The following is a 27,607-nucleotide window of genomic DNA, read 5'->3' on the forward strand; positions in this document are numbered from 1 at the left end:
ATGATAACACCACATGCTTTCTACATTTGAGTCTGAAAGTCCACTGTATGCACACTATATATCGTTTCCGACGTGGAAGAAACTTTGCCAGGAAGTCCTTAGGATCCTGGAGACAGTCCGTTGATTTCTTCAATGGCAAAGCGATGAGTAATTGTTCATTGTTTTTGGAATGAAGATGCCTTGCAGATTTATGTGCTGATTATCTCTCCCCTGACAACAGCAACGATACATGCACACAAAGATGTGTTCACTTAAAACAAGAAATGCAGTTCTCTTAAATTTTTGAACAAACTTTGTATTTAGGGGAATGTTCCGTCATTCACCAGAATCTGAATCTCCACTTCAATAATTGTTCACATATAAATTTGCTGTAAATGAATGTGTTACCGTTCATATAAGCATTACTTTTCTGAACCCAGTACTTTAAAGATGGGGTAGGGAAAAAAAAAAGAAGGAAATGGTACGTCATGGTTTGTGACTACATGTTGGATCACTGCACACTGTGGAGAGCCAAATTCCTATAAGGGAGGCAAGTAAATTTCTAAGAATATGAGTAATACTTGGCCATGTAACAAATAGGATAGCTGTTAGCACTGTTTTTCATCCCGAAAGCACAATATTATGTTGTAGACAAATGCATTCTGTGGTGGGTTGGTTTTCTTTCATCTGTTACCTATAAATTTGAGTCAGAAGAAGGGTTCTTTGTTTTGTTTTGTTTTTTAATTTTTTTTTTAACATTTATTTATTTTTGAGACAGAGAGAGACAGAGCATGAACAGGGGATGGTCAGAGAGAGGGAGACATAGAATCTGAAACAGGCTCCAGGCTCTGAGCTGTCAGCACAGAGCCCAACGCGGGGCTAGAACTCACAGCCCTCACGGACCGCGAGATCATGACCTGAGCTGAAGTCGGCCGCTTAACCGACTGAGCCACCCAGGCGCCCCTTGTTTTGTTTTTTAATGTGCTGCCCTGGGGGCGCCTGGGTGGCTCAATCAGCTGAGCATCCGACTTCAGGTCAGGTCATGATCTCACAGTCTGTGGGTTCAAGCCCTGCATGGGGCTCTGTGCTGACAGCTCGGATCTGGAGCCTACTTTGGATTCTGTGTCTCCCTCTCCTTCTGCCCCTCCCCTGCTTGCGCTCTCTCCTTCAAAAATGAATAAAATTTAAAAAAATTTTAAACTGTGCTGCTCTGATATTAGGTCTGTGGCTCACATTCTCCATCTTCTACTTCTGATGCCTGCTCTGCACTGTCCATTTCCTGTTCTGGGTGTGGCAGTCAATATCAGCAACACTAGAACGTTCCTAACCTAACGGGACAAGCTGGCTGGAATTTATTCAGTAGAGAAGAGGAACAGCTAATGCTAATCACAGCAGATCACTTTTTTGAAATATGTGTCTTGGGTGTATTATATAAGATCAATTGAATATTCTTCTTCCTCAGTCTTTTCTGATTTGGACTTTGCAAATCAGGCCTGCCAAACTGATGTTAGAGTCTTAGATGTGTGGTCTATAACCAATCTGTTCAAAAATAAAACTTCTGATTGCATTTTATTTAATTTTTGCAAGTTTTAAATGCTGCTTAAAGCTCTTCTTTGACTATGTCCAACCTTAGAAATAATTTTTTTTAATGTTTATTTATTTTTGAGGGAGAATGTGTGAGCAGGGAAGGAGCAGAGAGAGAGGGAGACACAGAATCCAAAGCAGGTTCCAGTCTAAACTGTCAGAACAGAGCCCTATGTGGGGCTCGAACTCATGAACCATGAGATCGTGACCTGAGCTGAAGTCAGAAGCTTAACTGACTGAGCCACCCAGCCCTCCCAAAAGAAATTTTTTAACTTCTTTTCTAGTTGACTTCTCATATTAAAGGACCCCAAATTTGATTTGATTTTTTATTACAATGCATATTTTATAACAAAAATTTTTTCCCCTTCATTCCCAGGAAATCCCATTGAGAAAACTCCCCAATATATTTTTTTCATGATTGCGATTTAGCTTCTGGGACCTTCCCCACGAAGATTTTAGAGTTTATACTGAAATGCAGTTTTTCTAAATTCTGAGTTTGCATGGTGAGGATGCTTTTCTTAATGTAGCTTTCTTCCTTGATCCGGGTTTTGGGGTCGGTCCCCTTCCATTTTGTGACTCAGATATCTTCTAGGGCTTTGCCACCATCCACTTTCAGGTGACAAAAATAGAAATACCTTGGGAAGGGGACCACCCACCCTTAAAAGCCATGTCTCAGGATTGACATACATCACGTTCATTCAAATTCCATTTGCCGTGAAGTGCAAGGGAAGCTGGGGAATGTGGCATCATTGGGGGCTCAGGAAGAAGGGTCGTCATTTTCCGTTTTTTTTTAAATGAAGTGTAGATGACACAGCACGTTACGTTAGTTTCATGTGTACAGCGTAGTGATTTGACAAGTCTGTGCGTTCTGCTCTGCTCACCGTAAGTGTACCCACCATCGGCACCCAACAGTGCCATTACACTCCCATTGGCCGTTGTTCCCTGTGCCGTGCCTTTTGTTCCCATGGAAGAGAGGTCAGCTCTGATGGACGGAGGGCGGGCCACACCATGCCTGAATCCTGGGCTTCGGTATGTCACAGAGAATTTCGACATCCGATGAGCCTCAGGAGAGGGGATGGAAGTGGAAGGGCCGAGTCTGACTCTTGTTGAGTCCCATGGAGGTACAGACACAACCTGTCCGGTTCCCGGTTTGCAGGTCGTGCCTGGGACGGATGCTGATGTGACTGTTGCAACCTTGGTTCCGGCTGCTGAGGAGGCCCCGGTGGAGGAGGCAGAGATGGAGAAGGCAGCTCTTCCCACTGGGGAAGGAGCAGGTGTAGAGGAGGCCCGGACCGACGCGGATACCGCACAGGCCGTGGATGGTGACAGATCTCAACCCGAAGAGTCCGAAGTAGCAGCACCTCAGGTGAGTGTCCCAGTGAAATGGAGGCTCCGGGCAGGTGGTGCCAGTTGAAATACTGTTTCCTGGGGAGTGCTGATCTCCCCTTTGGGTGCAGAATAGGTCTGTGGCCATTGTGTGGTGCCCCACGTCACAAAATAGAATTGTATCTACGTTAATATATGATATATATCATCATATAACTTCATATATGTTTAAAATTTTAAATTCATTTTATATGTGTTATTTATATTTTTGTTGTTATCTATCTATTTATATGTGTATATATATAATCTTCTCAGAAAGAACGGTCCTGGCATTCTCTCGATGTCAGCATTGTGAGATTCACGCAGGCCCCCCTGGTGACGGAGAAAAAGAAGGAAGCCTAGACCATGAAAAAGTGAGGTGGAGGGAGGAGGGAGAGAACGTGACAGAATAATGGGGCTGTGGCAGGGATTACGTGAGAAAATGGCTGTACCGTGAGCGCTTAGCCCGGTGGCAGGCACCCAGTGAGAACCCAACATTAGTAGTTAAATCATACCATTCTTAGTAGTATGTAGGGATTATTTTTATTATTAGGGTGCCCCCAAATTCACCATTAGGCTCCTTTCACCAACCCCCGCCCCTCATTTGCACATTCAAAAGGACAAAAGACAGCAGGTCATTAAATACATACATGAACTCGCCCGATTGGCCTCAGGTCTTGGCTTCTTCAGAGACGTGTTCAAAGTCAACAAATCCATATTTCACGATGGGGGCGGGGCAGGGGGGGAAGGTCTCCTAAACCCCACGTTTGGTTCTTCTAGATTCCAGGAGGTAACAGTGAAAAGGGCTCTCAGTGTTCTGCTTTCCTTTGTCCTGATGAGTTTACTCAGGAGAAATCTGTCCCGAATCTTCTCCAGGGTTACTCAAAGCTTGAAACCAAGTGATCCCTTTGATCCCGCTAGAAAAACAGCGGGGAGTACTGGTATCTGGAGAAATGCCTCAAAATACGTTCCATTTGTTCACCAGGTTTTCTTGTCACAGTGCCAGAAGTGTGTTTGTATTCCACGGTTACACTTGTTGAAAGAGTGTATTCTTTTCTCCAAATAATAACTGGGCTATTTCTCCCAAAATAACGGGAGCGCCCACTGATATCGGAGGGAGGGAAAGTAGAACTTGACCGGAAAGGCAGTAAACATCTCCAAGACTTCCATTATGCTAGTCAAATTCCTCTTCTTGCTCATCTTTGTTGCAAAATACAAGGGGGGTCTTGATCCTCTGGTGCTTTACCCCCGGAGAGTAGAGTCCTCGGAGTGGTAGTGGGGGGGGGGGAATTAGCGCCCTCCAACTGTAACTGCAGTGTGGGCTCTGACGATAATCAACTAGCAAAGCAGAGGCAGATTTTCTCCAAACTGCAATATGGCTGCAGGCTGTTCAGGAGTCCCGCGGGACCCTGGGAGAAAAGCGATCACAGGAGGTTATATGTCCCCTCCAAACAGTGTTAGGGGGCACCGGGGTGGCTCATTAGCTTCAGCATCCGGCTCTTGGTTTCAGTTCAGGTCATGATCTCACAGTTGGTGGGTTCGAGCGCCACATCGGGCTCCACGTTGACGGTGCAGAACCCTGCTTGGAATTCTCCCTCTCCCCCTCTTTCTCTGCCCCTCCTCCCTCTCTCAAAATAAATAAATAAACATTTAAAAAAAAAAACAGTGTTAGTATTCAGTGGGACAGGAGTGGACCATGGCAAAAACGAGGCCATTCCTGGAACCCTACTACATTCTCTTTCAGGATTGTCTCCCCGCCCTGACATGACTCCCCTTCCCTCCCCGCAGTCTCCTACCCCCTTCCCAATTTCCACAGAAACCCCACTTCTCAGCAAACTGCCTGACTGCTCAGGGGTCCAGAAATTAATCCTGCCAAGGGTTTCTGTCTCAGGAGACATAGAAAGGAGGCCATGTCAGGAGGAAGGTCCTGCAAGGTTTGGGCCAGTTTTGGGGAACAGCGGGCACTTTGTTGAATAGAGGATGTGGGGAAAGTGGGAGCCATGGAGGGTTTGCCAGGGATGGAAGCAGTGCACAAGTCTTTTCTTCGCTCCCAGCCTCTGCTCGGCACCATCACATTTTTCTTCCCGCAGGAGAAGGTCATCCCTTCAGTCGTCATAGAGCCCGCCTCCAACAATGAAGGGGAAGAACACGAAGCAGCTGAGGTGGCAGAGACCAAGGAGACCCCCATGGCCGCGGCTTCCGCCAGCGAGCCGCCAGAGCTGGCCGCAGAGCCCAGGGCGGGTGAGGACTCCCAGCCCGTGCCTTCCGCTCCAGCCGCAAGCCAGTTGTCTCAGGAAGTGCCTCCCGGCTTCCTCTACAAGGTCTGGTGGCCAGTTGTCCTTCCTCTGCTTTGAGGCCCTTTTGCTGGAAACTTTGATTTTCGGCTGTTTACTTTTGCCTTTTGCAATATGTATTCTTTTTCTGCACTGGAGGGAAGAAAGGTTCAAATCAATGGGATGAAGGTTATGTTCGGAGACACCATCAAATAGCTACTTAGAGGGGCGCCTGGGTGGCTCAGTCGGTTAAGTGTCCAACTTCGGCTCAGGTCATGATCTCGCAGTTCGTGAGTTCCAGCCCCATATCAGGCTCTGTGCTGACAGCTCAGAGCCTGGAGCCTGCTCCCGGTTCTGTGTCTCCCTCTCTCTCTGTCCCTTCCCCACTGACACTCTGTCTCTCCATCTCTTAAAAAGTAAATAAGCATTTAAAATTTTTTGAAAAAAAAAAAAAAAGGCTACTTAGAGCTTTCATAAAGGGAAGGGGCCTTACCCAACACCTGTTTTCGGTAAATACCTGAAAACACTGGCTTAAGCTAAGTGCCAAAGGCAGTTAATCCTCCTTAATAGAATATGGGTGGGAATTTTCAGTTCCATAATATGAATTTACGTTTCAAAACTCAGCTCTTTTTCTTTCACAAATGTTAAATTTAAGTGTGTTTGCGAGGGCAGGAGTGGAGAGGAATAGTCATCTTTTTTCTTTTTTTAAATGTTTGTTCTTTTTTTTTTATTTTTTTTAATTTATTTTTTTTTTTAATTTTTTTTTTCAACGTTTATTTATTTTTGGGACAGAGAGAGACAGAGCATGAACGGGGGAGGGGCAGAGAGAGAGGGAGACACAGAATCGGAAACAGGCTCCAGGCTCCGAGCCATCAGCCCAGAGCCTGACGCGGGGCTCGAACTCACGGACCGCGAGATCGTGACCTGGCTGAAGTCGGATGCTTAACCGACTGCGCCACCCAGGCGCCCCTTAAATGTTTATTCTTGAGAGAGAGTGTGCATGCAAGCAGGGGAGGGGCAGGGAGAGAGGGAGACAGAGGATCCAAAGTGGGTTCTGTCCTAACAGCACAGATGCCGGGCTCGAACCCATGAGCCATGAGATCATGACCTGAGCCAAAGTTGGACACTTAACCAACTGAGCCACCCAGGTGCCCCTAGTCATCTTTTTTTTCTCTCTCTGCTCATTAGAGACCTATCCCCTTGCTACCTCAGATGGGGGTGGGGCGGGTGGAGTGGATTTATGAATGAATCACACAGCGGAACAATTAAACGTGTGGTTAGTGAGGGCGGGTGTCCGCTGTGTGGTAAGCAGAGCACAGGAAGTCAAGGAGGCAGATTCCCTGCAAAGCCAGCCTCCCTGGGGCCACCCCCACTCCCCTCACTAACTGCAGCGGCCCGAGGAACATCACTCCTCTCTCTGTGCTTCTCATTCTCAGCAGCAAAGTGACTTTGAGAATAAGATCCTCATTTCCAGCTCTGACGTTTTATCATTCTGTATGCAGAGTACAGCCAATCCCTTAACCTCAGGGGGTTAGGGCTAAGGGGAGGGACATGGGAGAAATACACCCGTCCATGACTGAATAGTTGTTCAAGCTGGTGAGGAGTATGTGGGTCATTATACTCTTCTTTCTACTCTGGTTTTTAAAAATTTTTTTATAATCAAATTTTGAATAAATCTTTCCAAAAAAGGGGAAAGAGAGGGGGTAGGGAGAGAGGACAGGTGTTGTTTAAGGGTATAAACTTCCAATGAGTAGAAGCTAAGCCCTAGAGATCTAATGCACAGCATGGTGAATACAGACAACAATATTGTATTATAATCATCAAACTTGCTCAGAGACTAGATCTTAATTATTCCAATCAGTAGAAAGAAATGGTAATTACACAACATGATAGAGGTGCTACAGTGGCATCATATCAGGGTATATAAATGTGTCAAATTAGCATGTTGTACACCTTGAATTTGCATAATATTACTTGTCAAATATATTTCAACATTTATTTATTTATTTATTTATGATTATATTTCAATTTTTAAATTTTAGTTTTTTACTTAAGTAATCTTTACACCCACTTTGGGGCTCAGACTCATGACCCCAAGCTCAAGAGTCACGTGGTCTTCCGACTGAGCCAGTCAGGCACCCCAAATAGATTTCAGTTTTGGTTTAACATTTTTATTTATTTTTGAGAGACAGAGAGTGAGCGGGGGAGGGGCAGAGAGAGAGGGAGACACAGAATCCGAAGCAGGTTCCAGGCTCTGGACTGTCAGCACAGAGCCCAACGTGGGGCTCAAACCCACAAGCTATGAGGTCATGATCTGAGCTGAAGCCAGACACTTAACCAACTGAGCCACCCAGGTGCCCCTATGTTTCAGTTAAAAAAAAAAAATGAAAGAAAAGAAACAGATTGGCATGGTTTCAAAGGTAAGCTAGGGAAGGAAGTTTATACAGGAACTGATTCCTGCGTTTAATTAAGTAGTACTTCTCATATAACATGGGAAGTGATGATTTTTCCAATTTTAATTACATGACAGAAGTGAGGTTAGAGGCACTTCCAACTAGGCATTTTTAGTTCAAGTTTAAAAACGAACAATAATAAAGCATTAGTGATAATAAAATGTAAATCTCTAATAAAAATATGATGAATTGAAATTTAACAAAAGCACTACGTTTCAACTCTTGCAGAAGGTATTGTGTTACTAAATGTACATCCAAACTGCCTCGGTATCAGTCTTCAAGAATTGGATGTTTTAAGTAAACAGGACTTCTTTCTGTGTTTAGAGGTCTTCTCCCTTGAGGTATGTTAGAATCACCGTCTTTTTTTATCCGGGTTGGAGAGGCTTCTACAAGTACCTGCTGCTCATCTGGCTGAGAGACTTCAATGTTACACTTCCTTTCTTTTTAAAATTAGTAAATTCAGGGCACCTGGGTGACTCAGTCGGTTAAGCGTCCGACTTTGGCTCAGGTCATGATCTCACAGTCTGTGGGTTCAAGCCCCTCATTGGGCTCTGTGCTGACAGCTTGGAGCCTGGAGCCTGCTTGGGATTCTGTGTCTCCCTCTCTCTCTGCCCCTGCCCCACTCATGCTCGCTCTCTCTCTCTCTCTCTCTCTCTCTCTCTCTCTCAAAAATAAATAAATGTTAAAAAAAGTAAAATTAGTAAATTCTTCTAAAATCTTTTGCAGGTGGAAACACTGCACGATTTTGAGGCAGCAAATTCTGATGAACTTACCTTACAAAGGGGTGACGTGGTATTGGTGGTCCCCTCAGATTCAGAAGCTGACCAGGTAAAGAGTGAAATTGAAAGGTCCTACGGGCTATGTTGGTTTTTTTTCTGAGGGTCTCTTGGACGCAGTGACTTCCTGAAGACATTTCTATTTCCTGAGGTGCTACAGGGCGCTTAGGGCTTATGAGTATAGGACATGGCTAACGGAAGCTTTTTAGGACACCTCTTTTGGGGATGGTGTTATATTGTTTCTTTTTGATACAAATAGATGACCATTTCTTATTTTGCATCCGTTTTCTAGGGATGTTGTCTCTGAAAAACCAGTGTTTAGGAAATGTGGCCCCTATCCACGTGCACTAAAAATCTCCCTCAAAAGTAGTTGCCTCTGGGGATGGGGAGATTGGCCAGGAGAGAACATGGGGGAGGTTTCTAGGGATGGAAATGTTTTCTGTCTGAATAGGGGTGTGGATTACACGTGTGTATGCATTTGTCAAAACTAAACTGTACATTTAAACGATGTTTGCATTACCTAGTATTTATACCTCAATTTTAAAAGACTCTTAAAAAAATCACCTTTGAGCATAGTGTTCTGATGTGAAGGTGCCAAGAATTCCATTTTGTTCTTATTCATAGGATTTGTGAACCCCTAAATAGCATGCAAAATGTATACATGTGCCTATTGAACATGTTTTTCTGGAGAGAAGAGCTATAATTTCCATCATCTTCTCAAGGAGGTTTCTGAGCCTTTTACCCCCCAAAATAAAGTTGCTACTTTAGAGGTCAAGGCTTCCCAAGCCCCACATTTTGTTCTTTCTCTTGATAATACACTTTCCAAGATAGAACAGGTGCTGGGTCAAAGTCTTGACCATAATAAGATTAAATTAGATATGAATAGTAACAATACAGCTTTAAAAGCTCTAAATATTAAGTATATATATATATATATATATATATATATATATATATATATACTTCTGAATAATCCTTGGACCACATAAGTCACAGTGTAAATTAGAAAAATATTTCCTAGTGACCATCAATTTCTAAATTTTCAGCCCAAGAGGATAAAAAAGATCAAATTAAGTACAAAGCACAGGGAAGGACAGAAATAATAAAAATAAATTCACAGATGAATGCAATAAAAAGACACACAATGGAGAAAACTAATAAATCCAAAAGTTAGTTGTTTGAAAGGATCAATAAAATAGTTAAAACCTCAGATACAATCTTCAAGGCAAAAAGTGGCAAAGCATTAATTACCATCAAGCAAAAGTGTCTACATATCTCAAAATCGTTAAAAAAAAAACCATTATATAAGCTAATTTTTTTTGCATTAACCATAAGTTATCTTTTAAAAAGATTAAGAGTAAAAAGCTAATCTTACATCTACCAACATGTTCACCATTTTCTCTGCTCTTTCTGGTTCTTCTAATAGATGAGTTTCCATCCAGTCTCACTTCTTTTCTGCCTGAAAGTTTTCTTTTCTTTTTCTTCTTTTTTTTAATATTCTTTTTCAGTGCACTTTTTCTTTTTCTTTCTTTTTTTAAAAAAAAGATTTTATGTTTAAGTAATCTCTACATCCAACCTGGGTTTCGAACTCACAACCCCAAGTTCAAGAGTCACATGCTCCACAGACTGAGCTAGCCAGGTGCCCCTGCCTGAAAAATTTTCTTCACCAATTCCTACGAGGCTAATCTGTTGGCAATATATACTCTCAGTTTCTGTTTATCTGAAAATGTCTTTCTTTCGTCTTCATTTTTAAAGATATTTTCCCAAGAGAAAGAATTTTGAGTTGACTTTTTTCTTTCAACTTTTTAAAGATACTGCTCCGTGTTCTCTGTTTTATTGCTATTTATGACTAGAAATCAGCTGCCATTTGTTTAGCATTGTTTCTGGGTATATATATACTGTGACTTTTTTCCTAACTGCTTTTAAGAATTTCTCTGTATCTTTGTTTTCATCAGTTCAATGTAACGTGCTTAGGGCTTGTTTGTTTTGTTGTTTTTATTTGTTTTGTAGTTTTCATGCTTGGGATTCACTGAGCTGCTTAGATTTGTAGCCTGATGTTTTCCATTACATTTGGAAGACTTTCAGCTAATATTTCTTAAATTCTTCTCCTGCCTCATTCTCTTTCTCCTCTTTTTTGGAGTCCCTAATTATACATCTGTTGGACTTCTTGATGTCTAAGACTGTCCTTTTTTGTTCAATATGTAATTCTTTCTGGTACTCAGGTTGGATAATTTCTACTGATTTGTCTTCAAGTACAGTGACCTTTTCTTCTGCTACTTTGAATTTGTTGTTTAGCTTATCCAGTGACTTTTTCATTTCAGATGCTGTACTTAACACAGTTCTATAATGTTGGTGTTGGTTTTGTATTTAGTTGCCATTTCCTTCCTGAGATTTCCCATCTATTCTTTCATTACTGCTATCTTTCAGTGTAAGCACGTGCACATATTTTATAATAGCTGTGTTAACTTCTTACTGCTAATTCCAAGAGCTAGACCATCTCAGCACACACTTCTATAGATTGCCTTTTATCTTCAGGGGATATTTTCCTTTTTTTTTTTTTCTCATATCTAGTAATTTTTTAAAGTTTCTTTTTAACATTTATATATTTTTGAGAGAGAGAGACAGAGAGAGAGAGATTACGAACAGGGGAGGGGCAGAGAGAAGGGGAGACACAGAATCTGAAGCAAGCTCCAGGCTCTGAGCTGTCAGCACAGAGACTGACGCGAGGCTCAAACTCGAGAACCACGAGATCATAACGTGAGCCAAAGTCAGATACTTAACCAACTGAGCCACCCGGGCGCCCCTCCAGCAATTTTTTTCTTTTTATTGATACTGGACACATTGTAGAGTCTGGATTCTGTTTTCTGTCTCTGAAGCTTGTTTCTTTTTCCTCTAGCAGACATGGAGGTAACTGAATAATTAGCTTGAATTCATGGAAGTTTGTCTTATGCTTTGTTAGGGTGGGTCTGTTTCAATTTTGCCTTTCTTTGAGGATGAACTCTTAGTCCTAAGACATCTTTTACTTCTGAGAATGGCCCTTCTGAAATTTGAGTGGAAAACCTGAAGGATTCACCACGCTTCCTAACTTGGTGGGATTTAAACTCTAAACTCTGTCTCCCCTCCATGGGCAGTGCTGAAACTTCTCTTCAGTTTTTCTGCCTCCCTGTGTTGCTTTCTCCTTGGGGGACCCCTTGTATATTCACAACCTGTGGGGGCCGCTCAGGATTTCAGGGGAATTTCTCTGCATGCTTGGGAACCTGCCTCTGTTGATCTCTTCTTTTCAAGATATTCCCCATAGAAATATAGTTCCTCTGGAAGCCCTCCACTCTTCCTTTGAATGCTCTGTGTCACACAGGCTGAGGCTAATCCTCGGGCGCGGGGGTGGGGTGCTGTATTGGCAGAGATCTCACCCAGTGCAGTTTCCTACTTTCAAGGGTTAAATATTCTCCATTTTTGGCCTGCTTTTTTGGTCGGTGCCAGTGCCTTCAAATAGTTGTTATATATGTCAACCCCATGATTTGTAATAATCCTATCATATAAACTTTTATATTACATATTTTATTATTTCTGTACATAAGTAGTTGCAAATATGTATACATATACATATGTAGATTTGTATAATATATAGTTATTCTAGTGGTTATAATTGTTCTGTGCAGAAGCACCTGTCTGACACCAGCTATTTGGCCGTTACCAAAACTGTAAGTCTCGTCCACCACACATTTTAAGCAGTTAAAATTTAATTTTCCCGATTTGCCTTGGCTCAAGATTGATATTGGGTAATATTTTTCACTTCACTATATAAATTGTGTTTCAGAGTATACGTATTGGCATACATCTTGATGATGAGTTTGTACCAGTCCATAACTTTTGTTCTTTATTGAAACAATTTTAAAATGCATGACTCTACTTGGCTCCATTAGATTTTTTCATTCATTGTAAATAAAGTCAAATATAGACACTTGTGGGGGGAAATATGGCCTTTTAGATGCTTATTGGAGGTTTAGAAAAAATTTAGTTATCATCTTTTACTTTAAGTATAACTTTGCCCTTCACATATATAACATCATAATTTTCAAGAGGACATTTCCCTTCCTAGCTAGGATATTATCAGGTATTTTATTGAGTCATCTTTTCCTCGGGTTTTTTCTTTCCCCACCTTCGAAAATTGGCCTGTCTAAATGCTTATATTGCTTGTCTATATAGCAGCATCAATTTATAGCCTCAGATTACACCAAGAGGGAATGTATTCAGGCTCTTTATTTAATTTTTGAGACCTCATTTTATCTGATGTACTTGAACTATATTGAGAGTTGCTTCTGGTTGAATCTCCCCATCCTTCATCCTAAGTGGGATCTCTTTCGTGCATTGGTTAACATAATCAAGACAAGTCATTGCCCGCTAGTTTTGCACTATAAGGTCTGTAGGTTTCATGCTGCTCCTTCCACTCAGCGTTTTCCAACCGGGATCTGCTGATCTGCCATAGGCCAAGGGCAAACAGCAGCCTTCGTCCTCAGCATCATGTGTCGTCTCCCGAGCTGAACGGCCACACACAGTGGCTCCCTTTACTTTCCTGTGGCTAACTGTCTTCCTGTTCATGATGGTACTCCTACAAGACCGATGTTTGTGAGAAATACTTTACAAAGAACACAGGAATGTTTCCAACAAGCATGTCATGACAACAACCTGCTTTGTGGTTCATATAAACTCGAAAAATGAGACACTGTCACACACAGCAACAACACACACAATGGCAATATCAGGTTAACACCTATCTAGCGGTTATTTGATAAGCCTTATGTGTGGTGGTTTATTTGGGTCACATGATGTGAGCTGGGGCACAGAGTTCTTCCTTCCAGGCAGGTTCAGGATGAGATACTAGGCCTTCCATGGCTTTGCCAGCACTATATCCTGACCTGGGTCCTTAAGTCATTTCTTCCCTGTGACCCACAGGATAGAGAATGTTCCTGTGCACGACATGTTTGTACATGGTGCTTTTCTTTCTGCACTGGCTATCAATCTTAATCCCTTCCTCTTCCTTAAGAACTCCTGTCGTAATCCAATTAACGTCAATTAACTATATACAAAATTATAATATTTGCATCAACTTTCAGTTAGCTATACTAGATCCAGAAAATAAATAATTTTAAATGTTTATAATTATTATTATTTTTTAAGGTTATATATCTTGAGAGAGAGTGAGCGTGAGTGGGGGACGGTCAGAGAGAGGGGGAGAGAGGGAATCCCATGCAGGCTCTGAGCACTGTCAGTGTGGAGCCAGATGTGGGGCTAGATCTCGTGAACTGTGAGATCATGACCTGAGCTGAAATCAAGAGTCCACCCCTTAACCGACTGAGCCACTCAGATGCCCCTTGTTTTGTTTTTTTTTTCTTTTAACCTAATAACTTATTCGGGACAAGCTTTCCCACTGCTTTCAGACACTGGTTTATGCATAATGTAACATCCTGGTGCAGTATCACAACCCTAAATTATTTTGGGGCTGCCTGGGTGGCTCAGTCTGTAAAGCATCCAACTCTTGATTGTAGCTCAGGTCATGATCTCCCAGTTTGTGAGTTCAGGCCCCACATCGGGCTATGCGCTGACAGCCTGTAGCCTGCTTGGGATTCTCCCTCTCTCTCTCTCTCTCTGTCTCTCTCTCTGTGTCTCTCTCTCAGCCCTTCCCCATTTGCACTCTCTCTCTCTCAAAATAAATAAATAAAATAGACACGTAAGTTATTTTGTTAATTCTCGGCAGTACAGATTTTTCCAGTAGTTTGTTCGACCTTGAAAGCCCTGTCTTTGTCTTGCAGGATGCAGGCTGGCTGGTGGGAGTGAAGGAATCAGACTGGCTTCAATATAGAGACCTCGCCACCTACAAAGGCCTCTTTCCAGAGAACTTCACCCGGCGCCTGGATTAGGGCCAGAAATATTGTAGAAAGAGCCTATCGGGTTTTTAAACCCGCGGGGAAAACCCAAAACGTTCACTTTTGCTATTACACTCTTAATGATTTACAGGCTGGTGCCAGACGAAGCTTGGAAAGATATATCAATGGAGCATGTGTGCAAGAAAAAAAAAAAAAGATAAAAGAAAAAAAAAACAAAAAAAATGTGAGAGAAAAAAGTAAATTACAGATAAGGTCCTCACTGGTTCCCACGTTATCGATTAACAGGTTTATTTGTGCTTTGTCCAAGCTGTGGAGACTCTTGTACTTGATCCCCTCCCACCAGTGCTGCAGTAGCTTTCTCCAGACCAGAACCTTAATGTCTCTGCGCCAAGTGTATGGTATTGAGCGGCTGTCCTGCAGAAGACGTGATGAGTTATCCCGTAGTTCGAGATTATCTTGTTCCCTTGCACAGGTGTGAGCACGTGCTCGCTCTCTCCCAAGTTTACGGTGTTTAAAAAACTGTTGGCACACGTTTTCAGTGTTCTTTCCCACCACCTCTCTCTCTGTATATGTATAAGGACACACAGGTACACACGCTAGTTCCCATCTCTCCCCGATCTATGTGTATGCCCAGCACAACGCTACATATACATAGTTGCCTTTTGCTTTCTTTCGTTCCATCCGAGCTCTTTGCCTCTCGAGTGTCATTGATACATGCATTGCCCTGGCTCTGTCTGGCATTTACAGTTGTAGTTTTGCCTCCGGGCAAAACCCGCCATCCCATTGCCAAAACAGTCGACAGTATCTGTGTTTTGTAATGTGCATTTTTTCAGGATGCCATGACGAATAGCATGTCAGAGCTGCTGTCCCTTTGGAGAAAGCCGAGCCTCATTGTCTAGGTGTCCGGCTGCGGTGGCTGGAGGTAAGCTAGCTGGGATGAGCAGCTATGTAGTGTTAACTTTTGCCTTTCTAAGATTGGCTGCCTGATGGGGCATAAAAGTCCACCCCCAAAGAACACTATATATATATTAAAAAAAAAAAAAGCTCCTATATATTTCCAACTCTTTATATTTATGCGACTCATCTTCCCAGATTGTCCCGAAATAAGATAGGTGATGTATGCTGTATCCACAAATCATGTGTAACGACTATGTTTTCAGTGCTGTGTCATTCCAAATAAACCATTGGTAATCTCCAGCAATTACCCTACTTCCTCCGCAGAGTCCTTTGTTTGGGGAAGCTTGTTTCAGTCGGATGCACTGCTTGAAATAGTGTATTGTTGGAGTTGTTATTTGTGCGGAAATACGCTTGTTCCTCCGGGTTGTGCTCCATAGCCCGCCTCCCTTCCCCAGAGCCCTCCCTCCCAGTCATTGCTGGTCATTCGGTGTCCCTGCTGCCCAGCAATCACTACAGCACAAATAACAGCTTTGTGGACAGAGGCCCCTCGGAGGCGCCGGCTGTGACCGTCTGTGTGTCACCGAAAATCTGACGACCTTCATCATCAGCAGTTTCCTTTCACGTCAGCCTCATCTTTCGGTCACCTTTCTTTCTGACATGTTCATGTTCATAGGGACGTACAAAGAGATCACGCGGAATAGAAAAGTCATTTCACTGGGCCATTGTTTATAGAAGAGAGTTCTCAAACAAAAATCCTTCATTTGATTCACTCTTTTCTGCTGGAGTAATCCTGTATGCAATGTTGGCTGGTCTGGAATACGCATCATCAGACTTCGGAATCTGGTGTGTGTTTCTGATGTGTGGTTTCAGTTCTCCTAGCGCATTCCCTTCACGTTTCTTACTAGGGAAATCGCTGTTACGGAGCCAGGATTTTCCCAGCGGCTGATTTGCAGGGAGGTTGGTTCATCACGAGTGCTACATTAGTGCAAGAAAATAACAGTCCTTGCCCGGTGGCATAGCTGATAACTCCTCACATAAATGGCAGCGACTTAAGATGAGTCCTAGAGAGCCACTCCTGACACTGGAGTATGCAGGACCCGGAACTTTAAGCGGAGACTGGAACTTTAGTTCTTATAATAAAATACACCTAGTGGTCTTGAAACATAATTGCTGCCTCTTCGGGCGCAGTTCCTCTGAGACCCCCCTTGTGCTCGCCACCCCCACTCTTAGTGGCTCCGCAGGTGCACAGCCTGGGGGGGGGGGACACAGCTTCTCAGACACACACCTGTGTTTCTTCCCACACCTGTAACATTCCTAGATGCATTTAACAAGTCCTTCCAAAATGACAGGTGCTTAATGAGTCCTTTCATCCTGGTTTAGAGCCTTTGAAGAAAATACCAACAGTAAATACAAGTGATTGGATTGTTCCAGAAATCTTCAAGGTCCTCCATTTTCCAAAGCACTGAAAAATGAACAGGAATGGGGTGGGGGGGGGACAGGCGGGTGGTGAAACAGGGGAAAGTGGTCTTCTCAGAAACGCTTACAGATAGGGAGTGAATTTTCTTTTCCACTGAATGGATTTTCTATGGGACATGTGGTTCCTAGCATGGAGGTTCTTCCCACCTCTGTCAGTCTGACTGCGGTTCTGAGGCCACCAAAGCACCCTCAGAACACCCCCTGGCCCTATGTTGGCGAATTTGCAGCAGTGTTTTACTCCAAATGGCCTTGACCCAGCAAGCCCTACCCACTGTTTGTGCCCACTGTTTGTGTTTTCACATTTCTCTTTCAAACCCGGTGGCACCTGGACCTTTGAATAGTTCCAGAGGCCTTCAGAGAATCACAGAGAGCAAGCCTGTGGTCCTTATTAAACAGACACCGAACTGGCATTCCCACCAGTACCTCAAACAGACGCTCATTTAAACCTGGGTGATGTTTATAATTGCCAAGCGAGCCCTCTCCCGATTTGCATTTTTAATAGTGTATCAGCGTAGCTGGGCCCTGGGACAGGGACAGCTCTGTGCGCCATGCTGTCACATTGCCTCTGCCGTGGCCTGCCCCTCCTGCCACGGCTGGGACAGCTTCTGAGGGACCCCAGACACCACCAGTAGCTCGGTCATGGCCTGGGCCGCTGGGAAAGCATGTGCTGGCCCCGAATGCCGAGCCGTCTCTCATCACATGCCAAAGCCTATGATCAGGCTGTTGGAAAACTCCTAGCAAGACCCCACAGTCCATGGTAATGGCCCAGCAAAGAGTCTCTGGGAGACTGCAAAGCTTGTGGGAGATCAGGGAGTATAAAGAGAACTGAAACTCCGAGCTTGAGGCCACACGAGACAGGTGGCTCGACACCTCAAAGCCTTACCCACAGGCTGCTCTGCCTTGCTGGGACCCCACTGCTCCTTCCAGAAGAGCCCAAGCTGCCTTCCGGTGTTTACCTGGAACCCGGCTGACTGTCTTAACCAACACTATGTGCCAGACCTTGGACATGAGCATCATGCATTCATTCCCCTGCACAGTGGCACAGCCATGGTCTTCCTAGGACTCAGAGAAATGCAATTGGACATGGGGTGGCTGTGTAGAGAAGACGGTGACCGATACTCTCACAGCAAACCTAGAGAAAGAACAGCCACGGGGTTCTATTCATCCTTGACCCTGGCCTCAGTCAGACCTGCTTTCTCATTATCCTGCACGTGGAGCCACCTGGGAGGAGCCCTGGCTGCTGGAGGGCAGCACTGCCCAGGGCACACAGCAAGGGTGGATACATTGCTCACAGACACCGAAAAAAGTGTGCTGGAATAAGCCTAATAGTCTGGCCACGAAGTTTGCAACTCCTTGGTTATCCTCTTAAGATCGCTTACGGGAGCATCGGCTGACTTGTTCAGCTTGAATGCTAACTGAGACACTACGCTTAAATCTGTGCAGATTGAGAGGAAGGCCAGGTACCCTGAGGCTCTTTCAAAGGATATCTAAACCTTCTCTTAGTTTCCTAGAATCCAGCAGATTCCCTGTCCCCTGGGAGCTCAGGTCCGACACTCAGGGGGTCTCATGCTTGTAGGCCCGGTCAGAGTTGTGTGTTTACCTGGCCCAACGTCCACTGCGTGGGGCTGCTCTTAGCCCTGGGGAACACATGTTGATAACACTGGAAAGCCCTGGGAAGTCGGTGCAGGGCCCGAGCTCCTTGTCCGTAAGACATTGCCACCTGGTGGATGCCCCTCTACCCTCCCGCCCCCTGGATAAATACCATTAAACCATGTCCTGTGCTCTGCTCTGCCGAAACCTGCCAGGGACCACCCAGCAATTTCTGTGGCTTTTGATGATGCCACCACGCCTCTCTAAACTCTAAGCCCAAGAAAGGAATTTTCTTGTTTTCTTGCCTGATTGTTCCTTTGTCACCTTCACTAATTTTTCTTCCTGCTGCAGTGGGTGCTGGAGAGGGGTGTCGGCTGGGGCGTCGGGCGGGGTACATTATCCTCGATGGGTGGGTGTGTGTCCCAGCTGTCCAGACAGTGTTTGCTTTGGAGCGTCTTATTGCTGCCAAGTCCGCATGTGCGTTCGTTCATTAAACATTTGTCAAGCTCTTGCCAGGTGTTGGTTACTGCACACGGGGAACCACATTACTGAGACTTTGCATCAGTGAACTTCTTTCAAAATTCCCCCTTCTCACAGCCCTGAGGGTTCCCCCTTTCTTCGGAACCGCCCCCTCCTGGGCTTCATGTTCCAGATGACAAACCCCTGAGTCCCGAGCTTGTACTGTCATCCCTGCTACCCGGTGTAGGAATGGTCCCCGTCCCTGCCAAGAAAGACCTTGATCCTTGTTGCCCCCCTCACCTCCCTGCTTCCCCTCTTCCCAGTTTGCGGGCAGGCCCTGGACTAGCTTCCTTACCCTGATGTCAGATGTACGGCTCGCTCTCCTCTTCCTCCTCCTCCACACACACACACACACACACACACACACACACACACGTGCATGTGCTAATGATGAATATCTGCGTTTCACATCTAATCCCCAGGTCTCTGCTTGGCTGTCAGTATCCTCCACATCTTCACCAATACGTGTCTTCTGCTCCCTCAGGGGAGGCTCAGCACTGAGCCACGTTGCCGTCCCGCTGCACCTCTACACTGCTCACCCTGGTGCAATGCCCCTTCCCTCTTGTCCCGCCTCCTCCACTAGTTCCTCCTCTGCCCTAAGCCCCACGGTTCTCTGATTGCATTCCGTGTAAAGTGATGTCAGTTACCCTTCCTTCTCTCCACGAACTGAGCCACTCTCTACCGACCTCCTCTGCATTCTGAGTCTGCAGGATGGATGTTGTGTACAGGTGCACCGAGCGAATAAACGAGAGACTGAGAGATCCATGAGTTCAGGGACGTGCAGAAAAGCTAATCCAGAGCATGGAGTTAAAATCTGAAGCTGAAGATCACAAGAAATGATGGAATTCTTTTGTGATACTGGAGAGGGGAAAGCTTTCGTACACAAAACTCCAAAGTGCACAAAGTATGTGGCTGAAAGGAAGTTTGAGCACACTATAGAGAAATTTTATGCAATGAAAAGTACTTTAGATAAAGTTTAGACCCATGATAGAGTAGCTGAGGATATTTCTATGAGCCAAAACTCACAAAGGAGAAATATCCAGAAGACATACATTCATTCAAGTCAAGTGATTAATAACATTAGTTACTACGATCTTAAGTAATTTTAATAATTTATCATTTTCTTTACCTTTATTTGTATTTGTAGTATCAATAAATTACTGTTAATAGGAAGTATGATAATAACTAACTTAATTTGCCAGACACTCTCCTAAGTGTTCCACGTGTATTAAATTATTTAATCCTCACAAACCTGTGAGGTGTGGGCTGATTTCCCTTTTCGAAGACGAGGAAGCTGAGATTCAGCGCAATGAGAACTGGGTCCGGTCACACGGCCAGGAAAAGTGGGCCCGGCCGTGGGCAGCCTGGCTCCTCTGGGTGCTGTAGCCTCTGCCGCCGGCCTCCTTTCTGCTGCGCCCAAAGGGCACGGACGGCCAAGTGTCCGAGGCACAGACTCAGTGGGTGCCAGGTATGAAAAACCCTCAGCTTCCTCATCAGCAGCCCAGGGCAATAACCTGCTGAAACAATGTGATCCTGTTTGGTGGCCATCAGGTTGGTAAAAATTTCGGTGTCGGATAACATAGCATTGGGTATTTATTGAGAATGTGTATGTGTGATTCCTGGAACCATTGTCCCCAGGATGATGTTCCCAAGGAAGCGTGACTCCCAGCATGCAGAGACCCTAAGGTGCTGGTGCCAGCCTCACTGGTGACAGCCAGTATGCGCAGCAGTGCCTGTCGCTGGTGGTGGATGAATCAACGCAGTGGCTGGGAGCAGAGAGGAGCAGTGAGCTAGGTGTACAGACAGATGGGCAGACATGCATTCACAGAATGGTATGCCATTTACAGAGTGGTGAACATGCATTATTCACAAGCAATTTTCTGTAGTTTTCACAGGTACATAAGACACCAAACATACAACAATTCTGTCTTGGGACGCCTGGACAGCTCAGTCGATTAGGCGTCTGATTCTTGATTTCGTCTCAGGTCACAATCTCACGGTTCCCGAGATCGAGCCCCGCGACAGGGTCTGTGCTGACAGCACAGAATGTGCTTGGTTTCTCTCTCTGTCTTTCAAAATTAATGAATAAACGTTAAGGAAAATCCTCTCATTTGAGGCTGGAGAAAAGGGGAACCTCCAAAAAGAAGACACTTACCTAAAATCACCAAGCACACTGAGTATACAACTGGTAACAGGTTTCCTGCTGCTGTATTTCCGGGCTGTTTTACTCACTATGCTGAGTCTTTGCTGTTAACAGACTTCCCTTACCTGAGGAACAATATAGAGGACGATAACATGTGTGACATACCTGGAATGGCCAGCAGGGGGTGCTAGAAGCCAGTGTAAGTAACTGGATGCACTCAAAATAGTGTATTTTTTAAGCAGGAAGTGCAGAACAGAAAACAAATGGGAAGTATAACAAGATCACATTTTTGCATCGAAAGACCGATCAATGAGGACAGAATTTAATCCCTTAATCACAAAAAGACGAGCAGGTTGCTGAAGACACAGGCTTTGAGAGCCTGGTAGACTAGAAGTTCTTACTGTGCTCTTTCTTAGCTAGGCAATCTCAAGTAAGTTACTTACCCTCCCTAAGTCTCTGTCTCATCTGCAGACTGGGATAAATAACACCTACTTTATGCAGGGAAGGAATCAACATGTACATTGACATCCAATAAAGCTTATGTGATATTACTTAAAGGATCAATGATGACTGTTATGACCTTTAAAAAATTAATCTCTCACAAAAGACAATAAACTATTAATTCACAAGGGCTGGAAAACTCTCTACACATTCTGAGGTCCAGCACAATTTCCTGAAAGACTGCTCTTCAACAATAGCTTGTGCTCTATGCGTACAGGCATGTGAGAGATATTCTTGAGTTCTGCAGTCTCTCTGAAACTTTCTTTGTGGCCCCTACTCTGTAGAGCTGAAAATAAATTATATATATATATATATATATATATATATATATATATATATATGGAATGGATGGTGTGACGGGTTTTGTACTTTCTTAGATGTGGGTTTGAATCAAGGCTTTATTACTTACATGACTCTGAGCAGGTGAACAGAACAAGATGTTATAACTACCTTGACATGTTATTTGAGGAATAGATTGTCATAAAAATTACACTGTACTTAAGACTGATCGCGTTTATTTACAAAGCAACCACCTTGGCCCAATCCCTGGCCCTTGGTGGATGATGTCTCCAGAGTAAACATTACTATCCCCATTCACAGTGACTTTCCCAAGGACACACATCCTCCAAGTGGCAGGACTTGGACTGGAGCTGTCATTCTGTCCTTGTCAATGTAATAAATCTTCACAGACTCAGGAGGTGTCATTCAGAGCTTTCAAATGTCCCTGTTGGGCAGCTCCGTGCTGAGAAGGACCTCTCCCCTCAGCCACCATGTGTCAGATTACAGCGTTGGCTGCTCAGAGAGTTGGGGGGCCCCTGGCTGGGCCCCACAACTGGACCACTCACCAGACAAGTGGGTCTGGAAGGCTGGCCACATGTGGAGGCATCTGAACGGGCAGGTCCCTAGAGGCCGCGTGCACCTGGCAGCCACGGAGCCCGTGGGAAAGGCAGGCAGGATGTGGAGCTTTGGCTGAGGTTTCCGGGCTGCCCTCAACTCTTCTGGAAAGTTCCCTGGCCCAGCCCCTCCCCGGCACCAGCAGGGGAGGGGGCTGGTTTCTGGGAAGCTGCGGGCGGCCCGGAGCAGCACCGGGCCCGGGAGAGTGAACTGGGCCCTAGTGAGGCTTCCTCTCTCCCCCACTGTCAGCCCCTGTTTTAGTCCAGTGTGTTCAGTAGTGACTTGCATAAAGTCACGTTCCCATCCATGTCCCAGCCCAGACTGCGTGAGAATTCTGTTCATGACAGTTTCTTCTAATCCTCTATGCAAGGAACACAGTATGTAATTCAGTGTTATTGACATCCTGATAATAATATTCTAAAACATATGGTATCTCATACACGTATATTAAATGTATAGCATCTTCTAAGCCATTCTCCAAGTACTCTCCATACAGAGGCACGTGGTCATTATGAACACTACTGATCTGTGTCACTGTGGTCACAAAACAGCATAGAGAGACCCATTTCAAGGTCATGATATCGTAGGACATTCTAATAATTCATGATAGACTATTTCTCACACTGTCACTAGGTAACACCTCACAACCAGCTGATAGAAATATAAGCACTCGTGTGCATGCGATGACTTTGTCCCCAAGGCAGCAATGTTGGGGACAGTTCTGTCCCTGCCATCATCGTTCTGATCACTTGATATGTGGCAGGTGCAATCATCAGGAGACACTCAAGGAGTAAGCGTACATTTGTGAGCTTGGGCCCATCTTGTCCCCTTAGCACAGACCACAGGCCTGTATCCCACAGGCCCCAGGGGACGGAGAAGAGGAGCAGAGAGAAGAAGGGACGATGGACAAAGAGGCTCCTATGAAGAGGGTGCTGAGAGGACAGGAAGTGGTCATCAGAAGACAGGGAAATGCACAGAATAAGGAAGAATTTCAAGTAGCTACTGTGACCATTGAAGGAGAGGTAGAGAGAGAGAGTGGAAAGTCAAGAAGAGAGAGAGAAATAGAAATAGAAACTAGGTAGTAGACAGAGAGGAACAGAGACAGAAACACAGAGACAGATAAGAGACATGTAGAGAGAAACAGAGAGAGAGAGGGAGAGATCAGGAGGAGACAGAGGAGAGATAGAGAGAAATAAAGAAGGAAGAGAGCCGGCTGGAAAGGGAGACATGGAGAAAGAAGCAGGGGGACGGACGGCAACAGGAAATGAGAAAGGCGAAGAGCTGGACACAGCGAGGGAGACAGAGGGACGTCAGGAGGGGACAGGACACGGAAGGGCAGCGGGAGCAGCGCCAGTGCAGGTGACGGAGCTGTGACCCCTCCCCCGGGTGACACGTGTCTGAATCCAGTGTCTCATGAGGGCCTGCAGGAGGGCGATTCCCTCCTTCTCCAGTTCTCTCTAATTTCTCCTGCACGTAATGATCCTGAGCCCATGAAGTGAAGCTGTCGTTCGTCAGCTCTGTGCTGTCCTGAAACATACTTTGTATGGAGACGGGCGCGTACATGGTGACTCTGTACTATTGTGTCATTTCTGGCTTCAGTCATTTCTCACCTGAGCCCTGGTGCTCGTGGTAAGAAATGGTGTTTGATCCCACAACATCGATGCCAGGAGTGCTCAGAGTTCCGGGTTATTACGGCTTTCACTTTTCTCAGTGGATATCTACAAAGGGAGTAATTTTTAGAGACAAGGATTCAATTATAGATCACAGTTTTGCTAATCCTTAAAAATTGTATATTTGCGTTTTCCCCTCATACTGACATCTTGCTAAGTAACGCTCTCAACATGAATTTAAAAATATGAATATAAACAAATTGTAATCACTACTAACACTGGCCCAGAGGATGCAATTTAAGATTTTTTCATTCTCTCTCCCCCCGTCCCCCTCCTCTAGGGCACCTTGTGCTCATGAATAAACTCTGGGGCCAATACTGCCCTCTTTTCTGTGCTGTAGCTTATAGCTTCTTTAACATTCTGGTGGAGGAGATTTCTCACTACTTTTCTTGTTTTAAGGATTCTCTTTCTGCTCTAGGTGATGGTAGTTTTATACTTTCTTAATTTTGAAACCATGCCCCATCTGGCCCAGCAGGGATTTTCCGGGACTGCAGACACTCACGCTTGCCTGGGACGGTCGGCTCTTGGAGCTGTTCCGGCGACAGCCTCGTGTCCCCTGCACGTGGTCCCTGAGCAGAGGACGGTCAGCCAGAGTCCCTGCCCTTCCTCCCTTCCCAGCTTCTGCGATGACACCTGTTATTGTACTCTTTTTGATTCAGCCATCTATCAGGTGTGAGGTGCTAGCTCAATGTAGATTTGATTTACATTTCCCTGAATTCCAGGTAAACAACAAAATCATTTGTAGTTCATGTCCAAATATTGCATTGCATTTTGCACTTTCCTGTAAATCTGACAACCTTTGTGAGGCTGCCTTTTTACTTGAGGAGGAAATTCTCTATCAAGTTAATTTGTTATGAATGCACACACACACACGCACACACACACACACACACACATTTACCTTTGAGAAGGGTCCAATGCAGACCAACATAACTGATCCTAATTTCTTCTAATAAAGCTGGTTCAATGATTATCAGATTTGCTCAGCTGTTTTCCAAAGTCCAATGTGAGGAATGTCTTAAGGAGCCTGACGGTCGTCATCTGTTGACTGGGAACACTAATGTGTGCCTCACAGAATTTTACAACTCTCAAGGGTTACAAAAGTAACATTTATGTTTGAAAAAGGGCCTGGTCCCAGCGTTGAGATGTAGTGGGTACTCTGATGTAGTTACTGAATTAGAAATGACAGGTCCACTCAATGTGATGTGTTCACGGTACAGAGGAGGGATGGGGGCGCGGGGGTTTGAATCCTGCCTCAGCTGCTCATGGTTTTGTAATATTGAAGGAATCGCCTGTTTGGGGGAGCTTTAAAGATGACTAACAATGAGGCGTCTGGAATGAGGGTTTTCTTCTTCAGCTTGAAGTAAAGTTCTGTGATTCTCTAGCGAAGTGTGAAGGTCCCGGATGCTACTTACGACTTGGTTTTAAAAATGGGACTATTAACCTAACAAAAGAGAAATATATTTAAGGAAAAATGTGGATTCAACACAAAGTGTTATAAACATGTAAATGGAAGAAAAAGGAAGAATATTTTACGGACAGTCCACTCATCAAAATATATCAATGTCTTTCCTCTTTTGGGCTTTCGGGCTTGTCCCGTTCACCGAAGGTTGATGTCATGTCTGCATCCATTTATTCCACGTGACCAAGGGAAGCGGTCACACTGGACGAGATCTCAGACTCTCTGCGGGGCGGAGGGGAGCTGCCCCAGGTGAGGCGAGCACGCCAGCCTCTCAGAGGTTAACTGAGCAGGTCCAAGCTTCAGCACCTGGCCCTCTGCACAGGGTCTGCCTGAGTCCACACCTGCTGTGACCCAGCCACCTCTCCCCTGGGGCTGAGGTCTGGGGCCATCACAGCAGCTTCATTCAGGCAGCAGCGGGATGACCTGGGGGGACAGGACGTCCTGCCCCCTCAAGTGCAGCATAATTTCTCTCTTCCTGGAACCTGTGGGGTCCTGATCAGAACCCTCCACTCTCCAAATAAGGGTGGCTACTCTTTCTCTCTTGCTGAAGAGTTTTCCCTATTATTTCTTTAAACATGAGCATCTTTTAAGAAATATGACCTTTAGTGCCACTTAGAGAAGAGTAGGCACACCCCACAGCAGGAAGAGTAGAGGAAAGGTGAACAATGGTCACCTGCTGACATACATCTCCAGGCCCAGGATGGAGCCGCTCCTGCCCAGGGTCCCAGGTCAGCAAGCAGAAATGTAGGTCCCTTTCCTGTCCCTGTCAATGCTGCCCTTGACCAGAAACAGTATATCCCAGCCAGCCGGTCCCCATCACCAGGAATCTGTAATGATTTCCCTGTTCTAAATAGGATCAGATATGCGACCCCAGCCAATCAACCTGAGCCAAAAGCTCTCTCCTTACTCCCTCAGTGACCTGCTAGCCTTGCAGGGAGATCCCTGAACCCCACTTAATCCTTTCTGTTCCCCCTTGGCTGTTTCTAAGGCTCTATAAACTCCCTCTTGCCAAAATCCCTGGGGAACCGTGTCCACTGCTTGTGAGGCACTGAACGCCCCAAACCGTGGATTATTCTTCTTTCAATAAAGGGCATAACACACTACAAACTAAATTGTTTCACTTTTGTCATTGACACACCCAAGAGAGTATTTGGCTGGAGGTTTGGGGCAGACTTCATTACCCACTGAGCCTGGTGAGCTGTTGAGAGACTTTAATGTGAGTAGTATTTGAATAAAAATGGTAACAGTAATTGAGAGAAACAGACTTTTGAATGCTGACCATGTGAAATAAAATTTATTTTTAGAAAACAGTAGAAGGTTGTGGATTTTCTCCCCCAAAGTAAGATTTTCTCATTGGTGAAAATCTAGAAAATAGAGAAAGCAGGAAGAAAAATGTCACCCAATTTGTCACCATCCACACTGCTCACCTTCTATATTGATACTCTTTCCACCTGCCGTTTTGCTGGTCAGATGTCTCCCCCATTGTCACTCTCTTTTCCACTTAACACGTAATAAGCACAGCTGCCCTAGACACCTGCTGAGGGTCTGAATGACGGGCCTGGAATATTCTTTTAGCAGAGCATCTACTCAACACCTCACCGTCTCAGCACAACCTCAAAGCCTGCATTTTGGGACACTTTAGCTTTGAATCCCGGTTATAGCTCAGCATGTCTGCCCTCCAGTTTTACCAGGAGGAGGAGCACGGGAGCTGGGTCTGGTCATGGGTGCTGTAGGACCCAGCCCTCCAGCCCAGCCAAGTCCCTTTCCTGGCTGTCCCCACTGCCCTCGCCCTCCAGGCGGTCAGCCTATAATGAGTATAACGAATTACTATAACTATACCCAGGAAGCCTTGGTATACTTGCCATAAGTGAAAAGGAATTTTCGTTTCAGTTGGAAGTCAATGCTATCTTTATTTCTCACGCATTTCCGGTGCATTCCTCAGCTGACCCCTCACAAGGCCCCGCCTTTCCCATTTTTGAAGATCTGACCCTGGGACTGCAGGACCTGGTCCCACCGCCTGGTCTACACTGCCCCTGGGTCGATGCAGTCTTCTTCCTTTGGATACACACACACACACACACACACACACACACACACACGTGTGCCCACACAAGCCCACATCCTTTTTTTTCAAAACTAA

General features: G+C 45.0%; 1 protein-coding gene and 1 long non-coding RNA gene across 8 annotated transcripts in view; one reads left to right on the plus strand and one right to left on the minus strand.

The window, feature by feature from the left end:
* AMPH (amphiphysin) overlaps positions 1–15,524 on the plus strand; it is a 251,131-nt gene extending 235,607 nt beyond the window's left edge. For all 7 annotated transcript variants that reach the window (XM_023250207.2, XM_023250209.2, XM_023250208.2 and 4 more), the window contains 4 exons: positions 2,720–2,929; positions 5,019–5,249; positions 8,381–8,482; positions 14,241–15,524. In XM_023250207.2, coding sequence (XP_023105975.2) covers positions 2,720–2,929; positions 5,019–5,249; positions 8,381–8,482; positions 14,241–14,348 — 651 coding nt within the window. In that variant the 3' untranslated portion in view covers positions 14,349–15,524. The remainder of the gene's footprint in view (positions 1–2,719; positions 2,930–5,018; positions 5,250–8,380; positions 8,483–14,240) is intronic.
* Positions 15,525–20,372: 4,848 nt separating this feature from the next.
* Positions 20,373–24,199, minus strand: LOC123383834. Its single transcript, XR_006594104.1, has 2 exons — positions 23,946–24,199; positions 20,373–21,065 (listed from the first exon to the last, which is right to left on the minus strand). It is a non-coding gene; the product is annotated as an uncharacterized LOC123383834 (long non-coding RNA).
* Between the last annotated feature and the right edge of the window lie 3,408 nt (positions 24,200–27,607).

This window comes from Felis catus, chromosome A2 (assembly GCF_018350175.1).
Source record: "Felis catus isolate Fca126 chromosome A2, F.catus_Fca126_mat1.0, whole genome shotgun sequence".
NCBI classification, from domain to species: Eukaryota; Metazoa; Chordata; class Mammalia; order Carnivora; family Felidae; genus Felis; species Felis catus.